Below are 21863 nucleotides of genomic sequence, written 5' to 3' on the forward strand. Positions count from 1 at the left end.
CTAGAAGACCATCCACCTCCATTCCAGTTTCTGACATTGGGATCACCGGATCATCTTAACCGACCACGCCGGACATGATGTGTGCTAGTAGCAGCTGGCTTCTCCTCCTCCTCCTCCTCCTGTGCGTTGTGGTGGCGGCGGCTGCCGATAATTCGCTGCAACAGCAGTGCACGGAGAGCACCAGCAGCCTGACCCCCTGCATGGACTATGGCAGCGGCAGCAGCGACCGACCCAACAGCGACTGCTGCGACACCGTGAGGAACATCCGGGGCACAAACCCCGTCTGCCTCTGCTACGCCGTACAGCAGACGCACAACTGCTCCTCCCCCTGGAGCACCTTAGGGCTCAAGGTCGAACGCCTGCTCATGCTGCCCGGTGCTTGCAACCTCGACAACTCCAACGCTAGCAATTGCAACGGTAGTTGTTATTTGTTTCCTTCTTTTTCTTTTTTTTTTTTTTTTAAAAAAGAATAGCATCTTAAAGTTTCATTCAACTTTCTCCTGGAATTCGAATTCATTCTCCATAATTTTGACATTATTAACTCTTAATTTGCTCACAGCTCTCCTTAATTTATCTCCAACCTCTCCGGATTACTCCATATTCACAAACACTACACAAGGTTTGACCTTCGGACTGCTCTTGCATGATGCATCTCTGTCCTATATATTTACAGTGACTTTATGAACAAAACTTAATTTGTCTCTCATCTATGTTTGGTGCAGCCTCTAATAGCTCTTGCGATGTGTCAGTGCCACCATCAAAAGCATTGATCCACCAGATCAACATTTGTGTCACTTTTGCAATTGGTTTAGCCGTGGCCACCTTCTTATCTTAGGGTTTACCCAAGGCTACTCATTTTGTTAATTCTCTACTGATACTTCAGTGGTTGTGCACAATGAGGAAAACAAAGTGTATCATGTGGCTCTAACTGTATTTTAGTTTTCTGATTCAATATGGATTTGAAGGAATAAGAGAGATGACCGTTTTCACTGTATATTAGTGAAATAGATAACAATATTAGTGAAGGAAACACCAAAGGATTGAATTGCCACTACAAAAAAAAAGCTAATAGACAACGCTTTTAGGGTGCGTTTGGTTCGGGGTTATTCTTGATAATCTTGGTTATCCATCCAAGGTTATCAACAAAAACCTTGTTTGGTTTAAGTATTCGATGATTCCTAAGTAATATTCCATTCCCGACACGTCAGCAAAATGGTCATGCAGCCCGGAATCGGAAAACCTCAGAAAACTAAGGTTTTTCTTGATTCCGGGGTTAACGAATTTTTTTTACCAAAAATACCCTCCGATAAGAAAACACATGAAAAAAAGAGAAAAAATGTAAAAAAATATTAAAAAATGTAAAAAAAAAAAATGTTTTAAAAATTTAAAATTTTAAAATATATTTTTTAAAAAAATTTAAAAATTTAAAAATATAAATTTTAAAATAAAAAATAAAAATTTTAAAAATTTTAAAAATGTTAAAAAAATTTTAAAAAAATTTAAATTTTTTTTTAAATTTAATTTTTTTTTAATTTAATTTTTTTAAAAAAATTTAAAAAATTTAAAATTTTTTTTTATTTAATTTTTTTTAAATTTAATTTTTTTTTTAATTTAATTTTTTTTAAAAAAATTAAAAATAAATAAATAAATAAATAATATTAAAAAATGTAAAAAAAATAAAAATATAAATAATATAAAAATATAAAAACATTAAAAAAATAAAAAAACACATAAAAAAGTAAAAAAATATACAGGAAAAAGAAAAGTAAAAAACATTAAAAAATAAATAAATAAATAAATAATAATAATATTATGTATAGTTGGTTTTGTAATTGAGGGTAATACGGGAAAATATTAAACTAGGGTATTCATTAAACCTTCAAACAAACAAGTTTTTGTTGCATTACCTAGGTTGAACCAAACAACATTTGGTTATGTTTTATTCTCCATAATCTTGGTTATGTGATTATCTGATAATCACATAACCAAAGTCATACATGATGACTTGAACCAAACACACCCTTAAAGTGTTGTCTTTGTGCCTGAAAAAACATTGTTAAAGACACTGTTGTTAAAAGTCTGCTCAACGACAACGCTTTTAAAGCGTTGTCATTTGTAGCAAAGACAACGCTTTTGCAACGCTTTAAAAGCGTTATGTATTTTTTGCAAAAACATCATTATTGTAACGCTTTAAAAACATTGTTGTTTTTGGCAAAGACAACACTTGTGCAACGCTTTAAAATCGTTGTCTTTTTAAAAAAAAATTAAAAAAAATAAATCTATTTACAAAATTATTTTTTTATATTTACAAAACTATTAATTTTCTTTTATCATGTCCAGATTCGAATTTGACATATAAAATTACATTAATTAGCTCAGCTAATGATTTCAAACTCGTACCAAACAATAGAATTCAACTACAAAGTATTAGTATTTACAGGAGAATTCAACTATACACAAAGACTAAATATTTCTATTTCAAAGTAGTTAGTGACATTCAAATTTTAAACAAAAAAAAGCACAAAATATAGCTACCCGACCTCGAACACAATGATCTGCATGTTTGCTTCTACTAGATATATTGATCAAAATGGATTGACGGCTTGAGACTGGGACAAAACACCTACCACTGTGTATCTGTCACAGAAAATAATGTAAGACCGATAGGTTCGATAGAGGGGGGGTGAATATCGATTCGAAAATATCGAGTATAAGCGCAACGGAAAAGAAAAGTAGACACAGTTGTTTTTACTTCGTTCGGAGCCTGTGACGACTCCTACTCGAAGGCCCGTGGTCCTTGACCACTTTCGTTGGGCAATCACTAGCAATTCGAATATAATTACAAAATGAGTACAAGGAATGCTAATGAAACAAAGTAATACCGACAAGGAAATTAACCAAAAAGACGAAGAAGCACTTTGTCGGAGCTTTGTTAGCGTCGCAAGAACGTGGAGCAGCAGGACCAGCAGTCGAAGAGTTCTCAGTAATGATGATTTTGCAGCTCCTGCCTGGGGCTTCTTTTATATGCTGTCCCGGGCGCCTGGATCCCTTCCGGGCGCCTGGAACGTGACGTAGCTGCACAAACCATGATGCTCCACGTGGCGACGACTCAGCTGGATGAAATTTGCCTTCCGGGCGCCCGGACCCCTCTTCTCCAGAAAGTCCTTCTCCTGCAAGAAAAGGTTAGTCCGAGGCAAATGTACCCTGCAGCAAAGAATGTTAGCACAGTTTTATAGATGAGCAAAGTATGACTTAGATTCCGTCTTTCCGAGACCGGAATCTAGTCACGATCTCGACTCAGATATCCGAAATGGATCTAAGCCGGATCGACGCCTAATGTTCCCTACCCGGGAACGCGTCCTCGCAGTCACTCCCCTCCAGTGACTTACCTCACTTACCTGCCAGACGTCCGGTCAGCCCGTTGACCCGTCTGGACTTCTCGCCAAGCGTCCGGTCAGCCCGTCGACCCGCTTGGACTTCTCGCCAGCTATCCGGTCAGCCCGTCGACCTAGCTGGACTTCTCGCCAGCTATCCGGTCAGCCCGTCGACCTAGCTGGACTTCTCGCCAAGCGTCCGGTCAGCCCGTCGACCTAGCTGGACTTTTCCTGCACACTTGATAAAAGTGTCAGACAACAACAAACCTAACTTAACCTAATTTGTCATTCATCAAAACCTGAGTTAGACCGTTAGTGCTAACCGCACCAACAATCTCCCCCTTTTTGATGGAATGACAACCTGGTTAAGTTAGTGATAAAAAAATATGCAAGAATCAAGCATGATTTTTAAGGTTTAAGTTAGTTTTTCAAGTTTGCATTAAGTTGCTCTAACTTAACCAACCTAACCCTCCCCCTTTGGCATTCATCAAAAAACAAGGGTAAAGATACACAGTGAGAAATACCGAAAACAATAATACCTTGAACAATAACTGTGTTTTTAAATCCAAGAGAAGATCAAATTGACTTGGGGGAGTATAAAGTTTTGAAATTTTGTTTAAAGCATTAGCTTTTAGTTTTTAAAAAAATGCTAAGTTTAGATAGGTTAATTTTCAAACATACGTCTATAAGGTCCAAAACAAGTTTCAACTTTGAAATGCTACTTAAACATAAGTTTTCAAAACCAAAATTCCAAAACTAAGTTTGAAAAGTCTAGTTTTCAAAACTGATTGAAATTTATTTTTCAACACTAAGTGTACAAGATTCAATTTTCAAAATCAAGGAAAATAATTTTGAGAAGCTTAGTTTGTAAACTAAACTTTGTAAAATTTATCTTTCAAATTAAATTGTCAAAATTAAGTAAAATCAAATTTTTAAGAAATAGACTCAGGACAATTTTTTTTTAAGTAAGATTAAGTTTAAATCTTTAATTGAAAAGTTCAGTTTTCAAAGAATAGGTAAAAAGTTTGTGAGATTAAAAATTTCACAATTTTAAACAAATTATTTTTAAACTTTGATTTTAAAAATTAAGTTGAAAATTCAATTTGGAAAACTAAAGTAGTTTATTTCTCCCCCTGAATTTGATATCTAACCAGCTGTCTAACCAATTAGGTACTAACTAACTATTAGAAAATAGTAGCTTTCACTTGGTTAGTCAGATTAAGTTAATTATAATCAGTCAGTGTTTGATTTGACTGATGAACTTTAATCTGATTAATATTTGAATTGTATTTAACGTCCAGACTGATACTGATGCACTGAAATAAGCATCTTAGGTCCAGACAGATGGCCTATGCATCTCACCCCTTTCTATGTTTATCAACCACAAGCAAGGTAAACCTACGGTGTTGGTGAGATGCTCAAGAACTAAACCTATGGGTACATGCTTTCTAAGGATGTAAGACTAGTCTAAGGCCAAAACTGTTTTTGAAAGTCTAAAAATGGAAATTTTGAAATCAAACAAGTTTAGCCTACAAGTTGATAAAATCATTTTTTGAAAGTTTTTTTTTTTTTTTAATTTCCTAGTCTATTGAGTAAGAACATATTCAATGTAAGTTTGAAATATCACTAGATAACTCCAAAAATATTTTACAAATAGTGTAGCTACAGAAGTAGGTCATCACTAAAGCTACTGAGATGATGAAGAGGGTGGTCCAGACCCCAAGGATCGAAGAAGTGTCATCAGCTCAGTGTGGCGGGTGTCCCCGGCAGCTCGTAACTCGGCAACCTCTCGCCGCATGTCCCGATGAAAATCGGAGTTCTCCTGCTGGAGACTCGCCATGGCTCTCTCTAGTCCGGTCATACGGTCGGCTAGAGTGCGGGAAGCGTGTCGTGGTGCTCGAGCTGGGGGTGGTGGTGGAGCCGGTGCGGCTTCCTCCGGAAATAGTGCGAGCATGAACTCGTCCATCTGTGCGTCTGGATCGGGCTGGTGCTGTGCCCCCCTCCGCCAAGTCATAGTCCCGTCATCTCTATCTACGTGAATGCCGGCTAAGGAGAAGTTCCGAGAGGATATAACATCGAACTCGGTCATATGGGCAACGTCTCCTCTAGTGACATCAATGTGCAGTGAGGACATATAGGCTGTCAGAATGTGACCAAATGGCATATGGACTCGACTGTCAGTCACGTATCCGGCTGCGTAAGTGATGGTGGAGAAGATATGTAGGCTAATGTCAATCTCCAACCTATGAATCAGGGCATAAAGTAGGAATGAATGGAATGGGCGCATCACAGCGATGTCCCGAGTGGTCAGTGGTAAAATACAAAGAACTACAACCCTATAAAGAGCGTAGTCATGGACTCTAAGTTCTACTGACCGAAACTGTGTTACAGTGGGATCTCTCTCTCCCCCAAAAAAATACGAATACATCGTATCGAGAGTAATATGTGAGTAGGGATCGTCGAACGGTAGATCCCTCGGAGGATAGCACAAAAAGGGGCAAGTAGAAGGACGCAACTCTAAAAACTCTCTAATAGTCGTAGGGGAAAATACGATATCAGTGCCTGCTGCCCTAGTGGTATAGGTGAAGTCATCTATTTTTACTAAGTTATTGCAAAATTTGGCACATAGACTTATGTTTATTGGACTGGTACATTCTATAAGGTTCCTTAAATTGTAGTGGCCTATAACCTCTAAGGCATAGGGACATGACCTTAGGAAGAAGGCTCTATCTATGCAGGTAGTCCTAATGGCCTTATAGATGGTGGACTCAAATTTAATCCTATGTTCGTCTGTGGGAAACCTAGGGTCTGTACTAGCATTGGAGGGTCCAGCACCATTATTTGTTCGTTTCTTACTGTATATAAAGAATATAAAAAAAATTTAGAAGACAACAAAAAAAATTATTTTAGAGAGGGGAAGAATATTTTACCGAGGAGCCATCGAAAAAATATAGATTTAACGACCTCAGTTGAATCGCAACAACGTCTTCACCGCACGAAAATTTAATTTAGAGTACTTTCGCACTGAGGTTCAAAGTGAACCTTGGCAAAAGTGAGAATGAGTGGGGCAGAGGTTGGGGGCGCCTGCTGCCCCTGATTTATAGGGCACTCCGGGCGCTCGGACTCTTTCCGGGGTCGCTGGGGCGGGGCGCCCGGGACCCCTTCCGGGCGCCCCCGACGAGAATACCAGGGGCGCCCGCCCCTGGTTTTTGACCTTTTTTTTTTTTTTTTTTTTTTAAGTAAGATTTTGAAAACTTAAGTTTCAAATTAAATTTTGAGATTAATTTAAGTTTCTTTTAAAATTAATTTTTAAGTTTAAAACTAAAATTTTTGAAATTAATTTTTAAGTTTAAAATTTTGAAATTAATTTTTAGGTTTTAAAATTAAAATTTTGAAATTAATTTTTAAGTTTAAAATTAAAATTTTTTAAGTTTAAAATTAAAATTTTTGAAATTAATTTTTAAGTTTAAAATTAAAATTTTGAAATTAATTTTTAAGTTTAAAATTAAAATTTTTGAAATTAATTTTTAAGTTTAAAATTAAAATTTTTGAAATTAATTTTTAAGTTTAAAATTAAAATTTTAGAAATTAATTTAAAATTAAAATTTTTGAAATTAATTTTTAAGTTTAAAATTAAAATTTTTGAAATTAATTTTTAAGTTTAAAATTAAAATTTTTGAAATTAATTTTTAAGTTTAAAATTAAAATTTTGAAATTAATTTTTAAGTTTAAAATTAAAATTTTTGAAATTAATTTTTAAGTTTAAAATTAAAATTTTTAAATTAATTTTAAGTTTAAAATTAAAATTTTGAAATTAATTTTAAGTTTAAAATTAAAATTTTGAAATTAATTTTAAGTTTAAAATTAAAATTTTGAAATTAATTTTAAGTTTAAAATTAAAATTTTGAAATTAATTTTAAGTTTAAAATTAAAATTTTGAAATTAATTTTAAGTTTAAAATTAAAATTTTGAAATTAATTTTAAGTTTAAAATTAAAATTTTGAAATTAATTTTAAGTTTAAAATTAAAATTTTGAAATTAATTTTAAGTTTAAAATTAAAATTTTGAAATTAATTTTAAGTTTAAAATTAAAATTTTGAAATTAATTTTAAGTTTAAAATTAAAATTTTGAAATTAATTTTAAGTTTAAAATTAAAATTTTGAAATTAATTTTAAGTTTAAAATTAAAATTTTGAAATTAATTTTAAGTTTAAAATTAAAATTTTGAAATTAATTTTAAGTTTAAAATTAAAATTTTGAAATTAATTTTAAGTTTAAAATTAAAATTTTGAAATTAATTTTAAGTTTAAAATTAAAATTTTGAAATTAATTTTAAGTTTAAAATTAAAATTTTGAAATTAATTTTAAGTTTAAAATTAAAATTTTGAAATTAATAAAATTTTGAAATTAATTTTAAGATTTAAAATTAAAATTTTGAAATTAATTTTTAAGTTTAAAATTAAAATTTTTGAAATTAATTTTTAAGTTTAAAATTAAAATTTTGAAATTAATTTTTAAGTTTAAAATTAAAATTTTGAAATTAATTTTTAAGTTTAAAATTAAAATTTTGAAATTAATTTTTAAGTTTAAAATTAAAATTTTTGAAATTAATTTTTAAGTTTAAAATTAAAATAAGCCTAATTCATCTCACCCGATCTATATTATCAATCAGGGAATCCTATGATTTTGTGAGATGAAATTGGTTTGATTACAGACTTTTGGTTTAACTTGTGTTAGATTCAGATTTAGTTTTGGTTTCCACAAATAGGCATTCTTTGGATAAACTTCTAAGCTTGGTGAGTCACAGGGACATCATTAGAAGTAACCAACCTTTCGAAGTTTTCCGAATAGTCCTATCCACGGAACTTAGTACTAAATCTTGGTCTAACTGGTTAGGATTCGTTTAAGGGTAGCTTCGGTCAGTTCCACTTGGCCAAATGCACCAGATCGAAGCCATATCTTTCTAGACATGCGATGCCCAAGCTTCCCTAACGTACTATCATCCAAAACTTCACGGTACCATGAGTCAAGTTAACCTCGGTCTCTTTTAACTAATCCTAATTACCTGTCGGGTTAGTTTGGTTACCCTGTCGGGTATGTTAGTTTTGGAGGTGCCGCTATTCCCCCTGAATTATTGGCCATTAATTTAGATTTTGGGTTTGTGTCGATTCTTTTATAGTTATAATCAACTTGGTGATAGTCTAAATTTTGTTGAGTTTTGAATTTTGATTTCAAGTTAAATTTATTTTTTAGTTTTTGATCTGATTTATTCAAGTTTATATAATGTATTTTATCTTTAGGTATATAGAATTGATTAGGTCCTACTTGCGTGGTTAAGCACGCTTTCGGGACCCAAGTTTGTTTAGTTACTTTGTGTTGGGTTAATAATGATTTAAAGGTTTTGTTTGATTTTGACTTATATCCAAGTCCGGTTTTATTATAGCATGCCTTTTGGTTATTTAGAATTAAATCTAAATTTTTAGATCTTGTTGTGAATTTTTCCAACAATTCTTTTAACTTATTAATTTCACTTTTTAATGATAAATTCTCCTCCTCAAGTGTTCGGTCTTGAGTTGGATTCGAATTTTTTAATTGTTCCTTGAGGTTTTGATTTTCTTCAAGAAGTGATTTATTTTCATTTTCCAATTTAACTAATTTTTTATTTAAACACGAGATAATTCTAAAGAATTTACGATTTAAGTTTAGGTATACCTCTTCGAAACCTTCTGAAACGAGTGCGGACTCGTGGCTTGATTCGGGTTCGGACCCGTCTTCCGATTCCTCCGATTCCTCTTCGCGAGCCATCAGCGTGAGGTGACTTTGGTGCTTTTGCCTTTCTCCCTCCGATTCGTCCGAGGAGGAATCGTCCCATGTTGCTTTGAGGGCTTTCTTCTTTGTTGACTTTGGTTTGTCAAGTTTCAATCTTGGGCATTCGTTCTTGTAGTGCCCTTTTTTGATCCGAAACATGTAACATTTCTTGAGTCGGTTGGCGATCTTCTGAAGATCCTGTTTGCTGAAGTTTCTCTTTTTCCTGAACATTTTCCTTACCGGGTTCACCAGGTGTTCTTTCTGAGTCTTGATCGGAATCTTCTTGATTCGGGTTTGTTCTTCTTTTCTTTAGATGAACTGCGAATAAAGCTACACCTTTCTCGACCCGGCGTTAGTTTGCTCATGAAGTTCTAATTCACGAAGAGTTCATCCAATTTTAATTTAGATAAATTTTTGAAATTTTGTAGGCATCTACAATTGATGCCCACAAATTATTTCGAAAAGCATTTAACGCGTACCTTATTAAGTCTCGGTTCTCCATTTGGTGTCCTATCGCGTGGAGACCGTTGAGGATATCTTTGACCCTCGCGTGGAGCTGACTTGCGTTTCTCCTTCCTGCATTTTATATTAAAAATTTTATTTAGATAAATTTTTTGTTACCTTCGCGTCGCTTGTTCCCTTGCAGCTCGATCGGTTTATCCCGAGCTCCTTAGCGTTTTCATGCGGTCCGACCCAGTTCAGTTCTTCTCGTGTTAGTCCGCAGTGTAGAGTGTTGATGGCTTTGTTTTCAATTGATGCCTTTTTCTTTAAATCATTTGTCCATTCTTCAGGGTCTATTATTTTCCCGGAGTTGTCTACTGGAATTTTATAAGCCTTTGTGACGCTCATCCATTGGTCGTAGTCTGTCTTCATGTAGACCTCCATTCTTCTCTTCCAGTACGAAAAGTCATCCCCGTTGAATAGGGGAGGACGAACTGTGCTGAAGCCTTCTTGTTGAGACATCTTATCCTGCACACACTAAATTAACTGGAAAAAAGGAAATCCCAAGACTTCGTCTTGGATTAGCAGTGCGGAAAAAAAAGAACTCTAAGTGTAACGAAAAAAATCTTCCAAAAAGATAATAATATCAGTTTGGAATTGAAAAATATTTCACCCCCTGTCTGATTGGTGGTTGCACCAAATCAGAGCGGTACCTGCTCTGATACCACTTGTAAGACCAATAGGTTCGATAGAGGGGGGGTGAATATCGATTCGAAAATATCGAGTATAAGCGCAGCGGAAAAGAAAAGTAGACACAGTTGTTTTTACTTCGTTCGGAGCTTGTGACGACTCCTACTCGAAGGCCCGTGGTCCTTGACCACTTTCGTTGGGCAATCACTAGCAATTCGAATATAATTACAAAATGAGTACAAGGAATGCTAATGAAACAAAGTAATACCGACAAGGAAATTAACCAAAAAGACGAAGAAGCACTTTGTCGGAGCTTTGTTAGCGTCGCAGGAACGTGGAGCAGCAGGACCAGCAGTCGAAGAGTTCTCAGTAATGATGATTTTGCAGCTCCTGCCTGGGGCTTCTTTTATATGCTGTCCCGGGCGCCTGGATCCCTTCCGGGTGCCTGGAACGTGACGTAGCTGCACAAACCATGATGCTCCACGTGGCGACGACTCGGCTGGATGAAATTTGCCTTCCGGGCGCCCGGACCTCCGGGCGCCCGGATCCCCTCCGGGCGCCCGGACCCCTCTTCTCCAGAAAGTCCTTCTCCTGCAAGAAAAGGTTAGTCCGAGGCAAATGTACCCTGCAGCAAAGAATGTTAGCACAGTTTTATAGATGAGCAAAGTATGACTTAGATTCCGTCTTTCCGAGACCGGAATCTAGTCACGATCTCGACTCAGATATCCGAAATGGATCTAAGCCGGATCGACGCCTAATGTTCCCTACCCGGGAACGCGTCCTCGCAGTCACTCCCCTCCAGTGACTTACCTCACTTACCTGCCAGACGTCCGGTCAGCCCGTTGACCCGTCTGGACTTCTCGCCAAGCGTCCGGTCAGCCCGTCGACCCGCTTGGACTTCTCGCCAGCTATCCGGTCAGCCCGTCGACCTAGCTGGACTTCTCGCCAGCTATCCGGTCAGCCCGTCGACCTAGCTGGACTTCTCGCCAAGCGTCCGGTCAGCCCGTCGACCTAGCTGGACTTTTCCTGCACACTTGATAAAAGTGTCAGACAACAACAAACCTAACTTAACCTAATTTGTCATTCATCAAAACCTGAATTAGACCGTTAGTGCTAACCGCACCAACAAATAATACCATCAGTATTATGCAAAAGAAATTTTCGATGGTAATAACTAAAAATAAAGGTCACAGTTCACACCATACAATAATTTTTAAGAGAAAAAGAATTAAGCATAAAATAACGGGGAATAGAGCAAACGAAAAATACATGTGCTACTTTATTTCCGCCATGGAAATATAGCAAAAAGAATAACATAATTGGAGATGCTAGGGAAACCACCGTGAGACCTAAATACATAAGTAGAGATACAATGAAAAAAGAACAACATATATTTCATTTGAGTTCTTACACATGAACTAAAGTCGAAATCAACATATGTTCTGATTTCTTTGGTTTGCAGAACTTGTAGCTTTATCAAATACAATTTGACTTGAAATTTTCCAGTAGCAAATGTAGTTTTCCGGTGTACTAAACTATACATATAAAATATGGCTTTGATTCCAGAGTGCAAAGAAAGGATTTAAAAATTCAACATGTCAACATGAAGATAGCAAAAAACCATTTTTGAACCAGTAAACATGGTATTTTCTACAAGATATTGAAGCCGACTCTTGGATATTACCTGCCCTTTGATCGAGCATCTAGAAGTTGATGAGTGCGCGTACCTCTATTTGTGTGTGGACAGTTGAGGAATAAACTGTGACTGTCTTTGAACACATGAAACATCATTGGTAAACGTTGCATTCTTGGACGTGCGGGGGTGTGCGCGTACCTCTATTTGTCCTTCCTAAAGATACTAATATTTGTTTTCTACCTACAGAACGGTTATCTGAAGACAAATTAGTTCACATCAGTGGCAATCATAAACTAACAGTTACTTTTCTATTAATAGGTATCTTAATTTGGCTATGCATCTAAAGTTCCTTTAATGAATGAAACATCATACGAATGTATAAGACATGTATGCAACAATTAAATATATACAAATCTATGGGTTTAGCATGTTAATCTCCAACTTATAGGACCAAAAAGGGCCATATGAGAAGTTATTCCCAGTGATGTTAACAATAATAATACAGACGAAGAATAAATGGAGACGCAAGTTCAGTTTCAAATTGAAAGAAAGACTCAATTTATCACTGTGGCTACCAATAAAGATTTGAAAATGGAATTAGGAACTACATAGTAAATTCACCTACCTTGGAGATCTAGGAATGGATTCACCGATTGAAGTACAAACCGAAGTGATTGGCAACAACTGCAGATCCCAATCTTTATCGAGCATCGGATGCTTGGATAAGAACTTCATGTATGTTTCATATGTTGCCGACCATCCCATCAACCATAACCTCCCATGGTAGACTTCCAACAATGAACACAGTTTTCACCTCTTCTTGAGCTGTTATGGATCTTTTTGTCCAACTGTTTTCCTAATAGTTCTCAAGTAATGACTGCGCTCAAGTAATAAGTACTGCACAGGTGCTAGATGAGCCATTGATAATGATAACTTCAATTTTGTAGGTTTCATTCTATTATTAATTCTCTTGTTTGTAGTAAATAGAGATTTTTTTCCTCTTGTTTTTTGTGTTTTTTGCTAGACTATTTCCTTTGTTTCTTAGGTGCGTTATTTATGCTCCATTCCTGTTGCAATGTTTGAAATGATTTCATTTCCTTGTCAGAGCTGAAATGCAACATTTAACCACTGTAGAGCTCTTAAGTAGTAACAAATTGGATGCCCAAATAAAAAGTTGTGGTAGATTCAATAACAAACATCTTAATTTTTGTATAAAAAAGAAAAGAAACCAAAATTAACCCTAAGCAAAATCAAACAATGTATAGTCTCTGAAATGTAGCCTAGAAATCAAACAATTCAAACATAACAAGGATAAAATTTCCTAAGAAAATTTCAATGGGATTAGAAATCATGTTTTGGAGCTTCTTGTTACGAATGGTTGTCTATTGGAACTCTACAAGGCTGTACATGCCTGCGGTTCAACTTGTTTTTTAGATTCAAGACCAGGAAACTAACCGATATTATGGCCCACAATTGCCTGAAATGTACTGTTCAATCCGATAGCAAATTCATCCGACTGTGTTCCTCCACTTCTGAAATAATCAGCCATCTGCGAGATTATATAGTTCGTTAATGTGACATTATAAGCCAACAATAGCATACTGTCATTTCTATAGTTGACCTACAGTTGAAATTTATATATCTTTGTAAGTCTAGATTATTTAACTATTCAACAAAGTTCTACTAGGCTCATGAACATTATATAAGAACTACCTACCACTCCAACCAAAATTATCATAAGCAATATTGAATTAACAAACAATGAATAGAGATCACCCAATTCTGCTCGGCCACCTCCTTTCGATGCTCAACTGCTCGAAGCCACAGTTTCCAAGCTCGGCCACGTCCTTTTCGATGCTCAAAAACTTTATTCCACGGAGCTCCGGTGGCAGAATCACCCAATTCTGCCGTTTGATGGCCTGGGAGGCGCTGGAGAAGAGTTTTGAGGCGGACAACAAGCTGGAACCGGAGAGGAAGGTGAGGCTGGCACAGGAGCTCGAGCTCCAGCCGTGGCAGGTCGCCGTGTGGTTTCAGAACCGCCGCGCGCGGTGGAAGACCAAGCAGCTGGAGCACGACTACGCCGCACTCAAGGCTAGCCACGATGCCCTCCGGCTCGACTGCGACGCCCTCGTCCGCGACAAGGATTCCTTGCTTGCAGAGGTAACCGATCTTGGCTTTAAGGTGGGAAGGGGGGAAACCCTAATTTTGACCGCTCGAAATTAGCGGAAGTCCTCAAAGGGGGATTCTGACTCTCTATCCGATGCAGATCAAAGAGCTGAAGGCCAAGTTGGCAGAGGCGGATCCAGTAGCACCGGAGGCCGAGAAAAAGGCGATTGCGGCGACGGATGAACCACCTGCGGAATCCCTGTGGAAAAGAATCGGTTGGAGACTGAGAGCAGAAGAAGAGCCCGGAGGCAGGAGGGGAGGGAGGAGAGGGAGGGGAAGAGGTAGGTGCGGTGGGATCTGCCACTTGAGAGGAGGAGTTGGATGGAGAAGGCCGACGTGAGATTTAGACGAGAACTAGGGCGTGAGAGGAGGAGTTGGGAGAAGGGTTCGGGAGGGTGGGTGAGTGAAATTATGGTTTTCTGCTTCTTATTTGATCCAACGGTTTATATTAATCTAGATTTAGATGAGGATTTGACAATAGACAACGCTTTTTACGAAGCGTTGTCTTTGACCCGTAAAAATCACTAATAGACAATGATTTTTAGAAAAGCGTTGTCTATTAATAAGAAAATAATGAAATAGACAATGCTTTTCACTAAAAGCGTTGTTAAAAAAAAATAGACAACGTTTTTTATAAAAAGAATTATCGTTTAAATGTTGTAGAATCCCAATTTTCTTGTAGTGTGTATTTTGATGTATGATAAAAGTTTAAAGTTATGTATTGATAGGTCTAATCTGTGTTAAATGTGTAATTGCAAGTCACTTAATAGGAAAGCCTAATTGTTAGTACAATCGTCCTATGATCAAGGTTAATCGGGTTGATCAAACTTGATTGAGTTAACTCAAGTTTAGTTTCAATATTTGATTAATATGTTAGTTGGTTGAGTGTGACGTTAAGTAGGTCAAAGTTGAACGGATACTTGATAGTTGGTAAATATCTTTGTTCACTAAAGCAAAGATGTCAAGTTGGTCGAAGTTGATAAGTTACCTTATGCAAGTATCCTAGGTTAGTTTTGATGTCGATCAATTGAGTTAGATTATGTGTATTTTGATTCATTGTGTCTAAGTGTGCAGGAACTTAGAGACACAAGAAGTTGAGCGAAAGATGCAGTGAGTGAGAAGACTGATACAGAAAGAAGGTTGATGTGCTCGGTGCATCTAAGGGATGAGAACTTGCGAAATAGTACACGGGAGGAGTGAGAAGGATGCACGCAATGCATCTTGTTGAAGATCGTAGCCCGACTAGAAAGGGGGTTGAATAGTTGATTATCCCAAGTCGATTATCTTCCTACAAGTTATTAGTTTGTGTAGCGAAATACTAAAATCAATATATAAGAAGAAAGGAATGCAAACTCTAACATGTTAACTTAACGTGGGTCAGAGATAACTTGCTTCTAGTCCACAGCTTGTCCTTTAGGTGGGCGAAGTCTATCCATCAGTGGATTAGTCCTCGACAATCTCTGGTTAAAGCTTACTCTTTGGTGGAGTAAAACTTCTCACAAAGTTCTTTTCCTCTTTACAAGATGGAGACTTAGGTTTAGGAGGAAGAGAATAGACTTGGAAGCTTGAGGGTAAACACTTAGGAGTATTCAATAAGAATTAGTAACCTTCTTCATCCCCCAAAGTTTCCTTTAAATAGAGTGGAAAGAGTTTATCACAAAACAACTCATTTCCTACACCAGTCGATTGGTTCATACACCAGTCAACTGGTGTAGCCGTTGGGCATAGCCAACGACACTACGCATAATCCGAGATTCTGCCAATGACTTCTACCAGCTGACTGGTGTCAGTACTAGCCGACTAGTCTTCACAATTGTTGGGCACAAAATCTTTCTGTGCTCTCGTGAATTTGGATCAGTTGACTGGTCTTAATATCAATCGACTGATCCCTTACATTCACTCATAGTCATCCTCTCCGAAGTTATCCTTGAAGACTTCTTCCTCGACCTTCATCCCTCAGATGCACTTGAGCCCGCAACTCCTCTCCGTGTCATCCTTCACATTGCCTTGAAGTTCGCTTCCCTCGGTCCACTCATTTGCTTCTCGTCCGACGGTCCCTCGGATGCACCATTCTTCATCGATCTCAAGGACTCGAGCCATAGGATACACTTACCAAACTTGGTCGCACCAAGTTTCTCATGTGTGGTTCACCAAGTCCTGCACGACTCAAACATACATATTAAATCCATATGAAATCTAACTTAAACTCTTTGACACACACATCAAAATCATGATCCTACTCGACCAAACTTAGGTTGATTGCACTCACATATTCGAAGGACGAGAAATCGGAAGGAAGTCTACTCGAGAAGAAAGACAGAGTTGGGCTTGGGTAAGCTCAACTCTGAACTACAGGACCATCACCCAAGATGAGTGGAGTAAGTGAAAGAAATCGTAGGTATCATTCTTATTCATTTTTGTGAAATATATACGGGAGTACATGAGTGTTATTACAATCAAGGTGATTATTTACATTCTAATAATAAAAGATTATGCAAAGATTATTTCCATAATCTAACAAGGTGATTATTTACATTCTAATAATAAAAGATTATACAAAGATTGTTTTCATAATCTAACAACAAGAAAATGGGGCTCCTTGCCGATTCGAAGATCTGACGCGTTTCAGTTGATTGGATGTGCCTCGAATGAACAAGAACTAAGACGACTCAGATGAACTGAGGTGACTGAGATGCCTAGGAACCGTTATAGAGCGGATAAGTAGTGGATTCATGTAAGGAAATATGTTGCTAAACACGCAAACGCGCAGCGGAAAAACATATTTCCTCCAGAAGATCCATGCGAAGGGAAAGAGAAATTCCTACATATACTAAGTTTTCTAACATAGCATGAGATTATACCTTTGTAGCGTGCTCACGGACTCCCGACAGCTCGGATCACAACACGATATCGCGTTCACGCCTCTAAGGTATCCACACGAACAAACGTTCATTTGTCTCACAAACTCACAAAAGGAGAAAGGTTGTGCTAACAACCTTGAAAGTGGATTTCGGCCAAGAGGAGAGGAGCAAGGAGAATGAAGAGAATTAATCCCAAAATGAAGCATAAATAGCTTAAGTATTTTCATCTAATGAAAATACTTAATTAGCATTAATAGCCTTAATGAGCATTTACACTACATTAATGACCAAACTTGTAACTTTCAAATGAGTGTAACTATTCATTTCAAATTCAATTTCGAAAATTGAATGAAATGAATAATTGAATTTTGAATTCAAAAATTATCTTCATTAAATCTCTCTTGAGTCTATTTCAAGTCTCCTCACTTGAGTCTAACTCAAGTCTAATTCACTTGAGTCTAACTCAAGTCTAATTCAATCGAGTTTTACTCAATTAATCCTTATGCAATTCAAATTCAATGAATCACTATTTTATTAATTCAAATTGACTCCTTGAGTCTAATTTGAATTGGACTTAATCCAACAATTAGATCTAATTGAGTCCAACTCAATAAATCCAAGTCGGATTAGACTTAATCCAATGATTCATCATATGAACCATCTCTAAATTTACTTGTTCTTTGTGTGTGACCCAATAGGTTCTCGTAACGTTGGCAATGTACCCAAATCAATATTTAGATACATAAACAATGAGTGACATATAGCAAGACATCATTGCTACCCAAGTGACGAGAAGGTCAAGATCCGACCTAGCCTGTCCGTGGCTATTATCTTGTATGACTTTGTCCCTCTATCCTTGATATCTAGATTGATCAATGAGGCATAGACCGTGTCATTCTCTTATCATTTGTGTTTCTTGATCTCTAAGTAGACACACTCAATCAAATAAGCTCAATATCTCATATTGACTCATTTCCGCATGGTCATGCTTTCTTGTGTCCTACTAATCAAGGGGCCCACAGATATCGCTTCTGTCATATGGAAGGGATAGATCCTATCTACATCACTCACATCCCTCCGCATAATTCATTGTATACCCAGTGATCAATTTTATTGTCCACCTTGTTACAAGTGACGTTTGTCGATTCCAAAGTACACAACTCCTTATGTAGGGAACCGTAGTGACTTCAGGTCTAAGAACTATTTATATCAATAGTCACATGAGAATATTTATGACACTCATATAACAATCCATGAAATATTATCATGACAGGTCATTCAGTATATATTCTCTAATATATACCCATGTGTCAACCTGATATCTCATATCCATGACTTGTGAGATTAAGTCATCCGTTGACCTACATGCTAGTCTCAACGCATTAATATTGTCCTTGTATATTAATGCTCGACTAGGAATAGTTAAGATTAGTGTTCTCTACAATATCTCACTATCAATTCAACCAATTGATATACTGTAGATAAGAATCTACTACCTAAGGACATTATTATACTTATTCAATTGACACTGAACTAAATATAATAACCAACTTTATCTTTTATTAATAATGATATATGATACAAAATGAGCCCTTTACAATCATCTCAAAATTGGTACTAGGGCTAGCACTAACAATTCCAGCTCAACACAACCAAGGTGCCTTCGATGAACCGAAGCACCTCTGATGTCGCCAAATCAAAAAGTGGCCATGGTTGTGGAGATAAAATTCAGCGTTGGAGGCGCCCTGAATTGTCACGTTAGTAAAATAGGCATTTTGACCAGTGCACTATAAATAGTGCCTTAGAGTTAGTTGCAAAGTATACATTTAGTATTTCATTTTCCAAGCTCTGTATTTCATTTTGCGCTTTCAAACGCAGTGAGAGGGTACTTCGCCTCCGACCTTGTCGAAGAAGGAGATTGATAGTGCTTTCACAGTTTTGAATTAACGACTACCCAGATTGTAACCAAATAAATTCTTTGAGCCTTTTACTTTACTTTTTTATGTTATTTCTTTTAATTTAATTAGTATGTCCGCAAGTTAGCAAGAGAAAGAGTTAAATTCTTATTTACAGGCTATTCACCACCTTTAGCCGGTCCACCCAATCCTACAAGTGATATCAGGGTCTAACCATCTTAGAAGGAATAATAGCTGACTAAAACAACAAAAATGATTGGATCAAATATTTATCCACCAAAGTTTGAGTGAGAGTTCACACTTTGGAAGTGTCGAATGGAGGTATTTTTCAAAATTGATTTCGATATACTTTTAACTATTAAATATGGTTTTGAAACACAGAGAGATGAGAATGGAGAAGAAAATGAAGAGCACCAATAGTACAAGAAGCAACAAATCGATTTTGTAGCCAACGACAAACTAGAGTTCCATCTGTTGAGCATATTGCCACCCTAAGAAATCAACCAGATCAATGCCTATGCCTCCACTAAAGAACTCTAGAAGAGATTCCTGGAGCTTCATGAAGACATCTCAGAGTTCAAACTAGCAAGATAGGTTCTGCTCCGAAATCAACTAACCAACCTCTAGATATAAAAGGGAGAAAATATGGCTCAATTGCACGCGAAGCTCAAGTATCTAATAATGGGACTCACCAACCTCGAAGAAATGGTAATAAATTAAGACTCACTCAAATACACGCTAAACACTTTTTCGAGAACCTGAAAGTGAACATCAATAATGGATTCTTACTACATCTCAAAGGACATGGAGGTAAGTACTTTAGGAGAGCTATTTTTGACTTTGGAATTACACGAATCTCGATGTGTAGGATTTAAAAACACATAAAAGTAAAAAAAACAACATCACTTTAAAAGAAAAGAAGAACGAACCAGATTAGGAGTCATCTTTTGACGAAGATAAAGAAGCATATATAGTCAGAAAATTCAATAAAGTTTTTAGAACTAATAATTTTGATAAGCGATATGTTTGAAATTTCTTTGAAGAAAAGGGACTAGAAAGATAAAATACTACAACTGTAATGAAGAAGGTCACATCAAAGATCAATGCTCAAGATTAAAGGAAAAGGGAAAATTTAAAAACAAACAACTAAAGAAAACAAGATAGAAAAACCTCAAAGCAACATGGAGTGAAGATGAGAGTTTGAGATCGAGAAATACGCTAGACTAGCACTAACGACCAATCATCTACCTAAAGAGGACAAAAGCTCTTTGGTAGAGAACAACGATGAATGAGGAGTCTCAACCTACGAATCTGACACGGGTAAGTAACCTTTCCTTTGATCAACTTTACGATGCTATAAAAATGCTATCTAGAACCTTATGCAAATTACGAACCAAGTGTATGGATCTAAAAAGGATTAATACTAACTTAGAAAATAAAATAAAAAATACATAATTAAAGGAAGAATTTGACAACGTTAAAATTGAAAAAGTAATATTAAAAAAAATAAATAGAAACACTAGAAAATAATTATTCATGCTCAGATTCAAATTTCTTATAAATTACAAATTTTAGAAGTTATGGAGGGTTTAATTGATATATTAGAAATTATAAGAACCAAATTATAAAAATGTCAAAATATGACATTCCATGAAAATATCTGTTCAATTCAGTACGTTGAAATTTATTTTAGATTTTAAAATCAATTTTGACCTATTCATTTTTTTATTTAATTACTAGAAATAAATGTAAGTGAATTATTGACAATATTGGTTAAATTATTGTTTCGTATACTTTCTTTTCAATTTTTCTATTAAAAATACATTTGTTATCTATCAGTAGAAAATATTTTAAAATTTTTTGACTGTTAAATAATTATTTATAAATTTTTAACCAAAATCATATTTTTAAAATTAAAATTTATAAGAAAAATAGTTTTCTTATAATATTTTTTTATCATTAAATTGATTCGGTTTGACTTTAGCAAAAGAATTTTAAGATTTTTCAAAATTTTAAAATTTTTCAAAATTTTAAAATAATTTTTAGATTATTGTTCAGGTTTAATTCTTAAAAATTATTTTATTTGTAAAATAATCTGGGTAAAAATGCACAACTTTGGATCATTTATGTAAAACCCATAGAAAAATTTTCAAATCTTTTCTCTGCTATTTTTTTTATAAATTTTTTCATGATGTTGATGTGATCAAAGGGAAGGGGAGAGAGAAGTCTTAAATTTAGGGGAAGACTAAATTGCACAATTACATGTATTCAATTGTTATTAAATTGTTTCAAATTATTTTAACATAAATCATTTTTGTTTGTTATCCCTAACTTTAACTCAGGTTGATGGACATCAAGAATGAAGAGATTGTAAGTACCTTTGGTTAGTTTTAATGTCTTGTGTCAAAGTGTGTGCAGGAACTTAGGAACACAAGAAGTCGAGCGGAAGACGCAATGAACGAGAAGAAAAGCATGGGAAGGGAGCCGATGGATTTAGTGCATCCGAGGGATGAGGAGCTATGGAAGAGTACATTGGTAGAGAGAGAATAATCCACACAATGAATCTGAGGGACGAGAAGTCGGGAGGAAGTCTGCTCAAGGAAAAGGTCGGAATTGAGTTCTAATGAGCACAACTATGGACAACCGGATCATCACCCATGCCAAGTGGAGTCAGAAGTTGGTCAACTTGAAAGTTTACCATTCGAGGTGCCCCAATTGGCTGGAGGCGCCCTACTAATTCAAAGACTCGAGGTGCCTTAGTTAATTGGATGTGCCTCGAATGAACATGAGCTGAGATGACTCAAATATAGAGCTGTCAAACGGACCAACCCATGGCGAGGCGGGTCGGCCCGTGGCGGGCCCATCATTTGGCGGGTCGGGGTGGGGCGGGCCGTCAACTTGACGGGTTGAGAAATTTCCAACCCAATCCAATCCAAGGCGGGTCGCGGGTTTGGCGGGCCAACCCGCGGGC

At 36.1% G+C, this 21863-nt stretch overlaps 2 protein-coding genes across 2 annotated transcripts; both read left to right on the top strand.

Moving 5' to 3' along the window:
- On the top strand, positions 1–994 carry LOC122040199 (non-specific lipid transfer protein GPI-anchored 1-like). Its single transcript, XM_042599547.1, has 3 exons — positions 1–417; positions 560–619; positions 723–994. The coding sequence occupies exons 1-3, from the start codon at positions 75–77 to the stop codon at positions 833–835; spliced, it is 516 nt and encodes a 171-aa protein (XP_042455481.1). The 5' UTR covers positions 1–74; the 3' UTR covers positions 836–994.
- A 12716-nt stretch (positions 995–13710) lies between these two features.
- LOC122044161 (homeobox-leucine zipper protein HOX4-like) lies at positions 13711–18898 on the top strand. Its single transcript, XM_042604695.1, has 3 exons — positions 13711–14109; positions 14216–14396; positions 18855–18898. Exons 1-3 carry the CDS (start codon positions 13711–13713, stop codon positions 18896–18898), a joined length of 624 nt encoding a protein of 207 aa, XP_042460629.1.
- Positions 18899–21863: the final 2965 nt, after the last annotated feature.

Source organism: Zingiber officinale, chromosome 2A (assembly GCF_018446385.1).
Source record: "Zingiber officinale cultivar Zhangliang chromosome 2A, Zo_v1.1, whole genome shotgun sequence".
In the NCBI taxonomy this organism is placed as follows: Eukaryota; Viridiplantae; Streptophyta; class Magnoliopsida; order Zingiberales; family Zingiberaceae; genus Zingiber; species Zingiber officinale.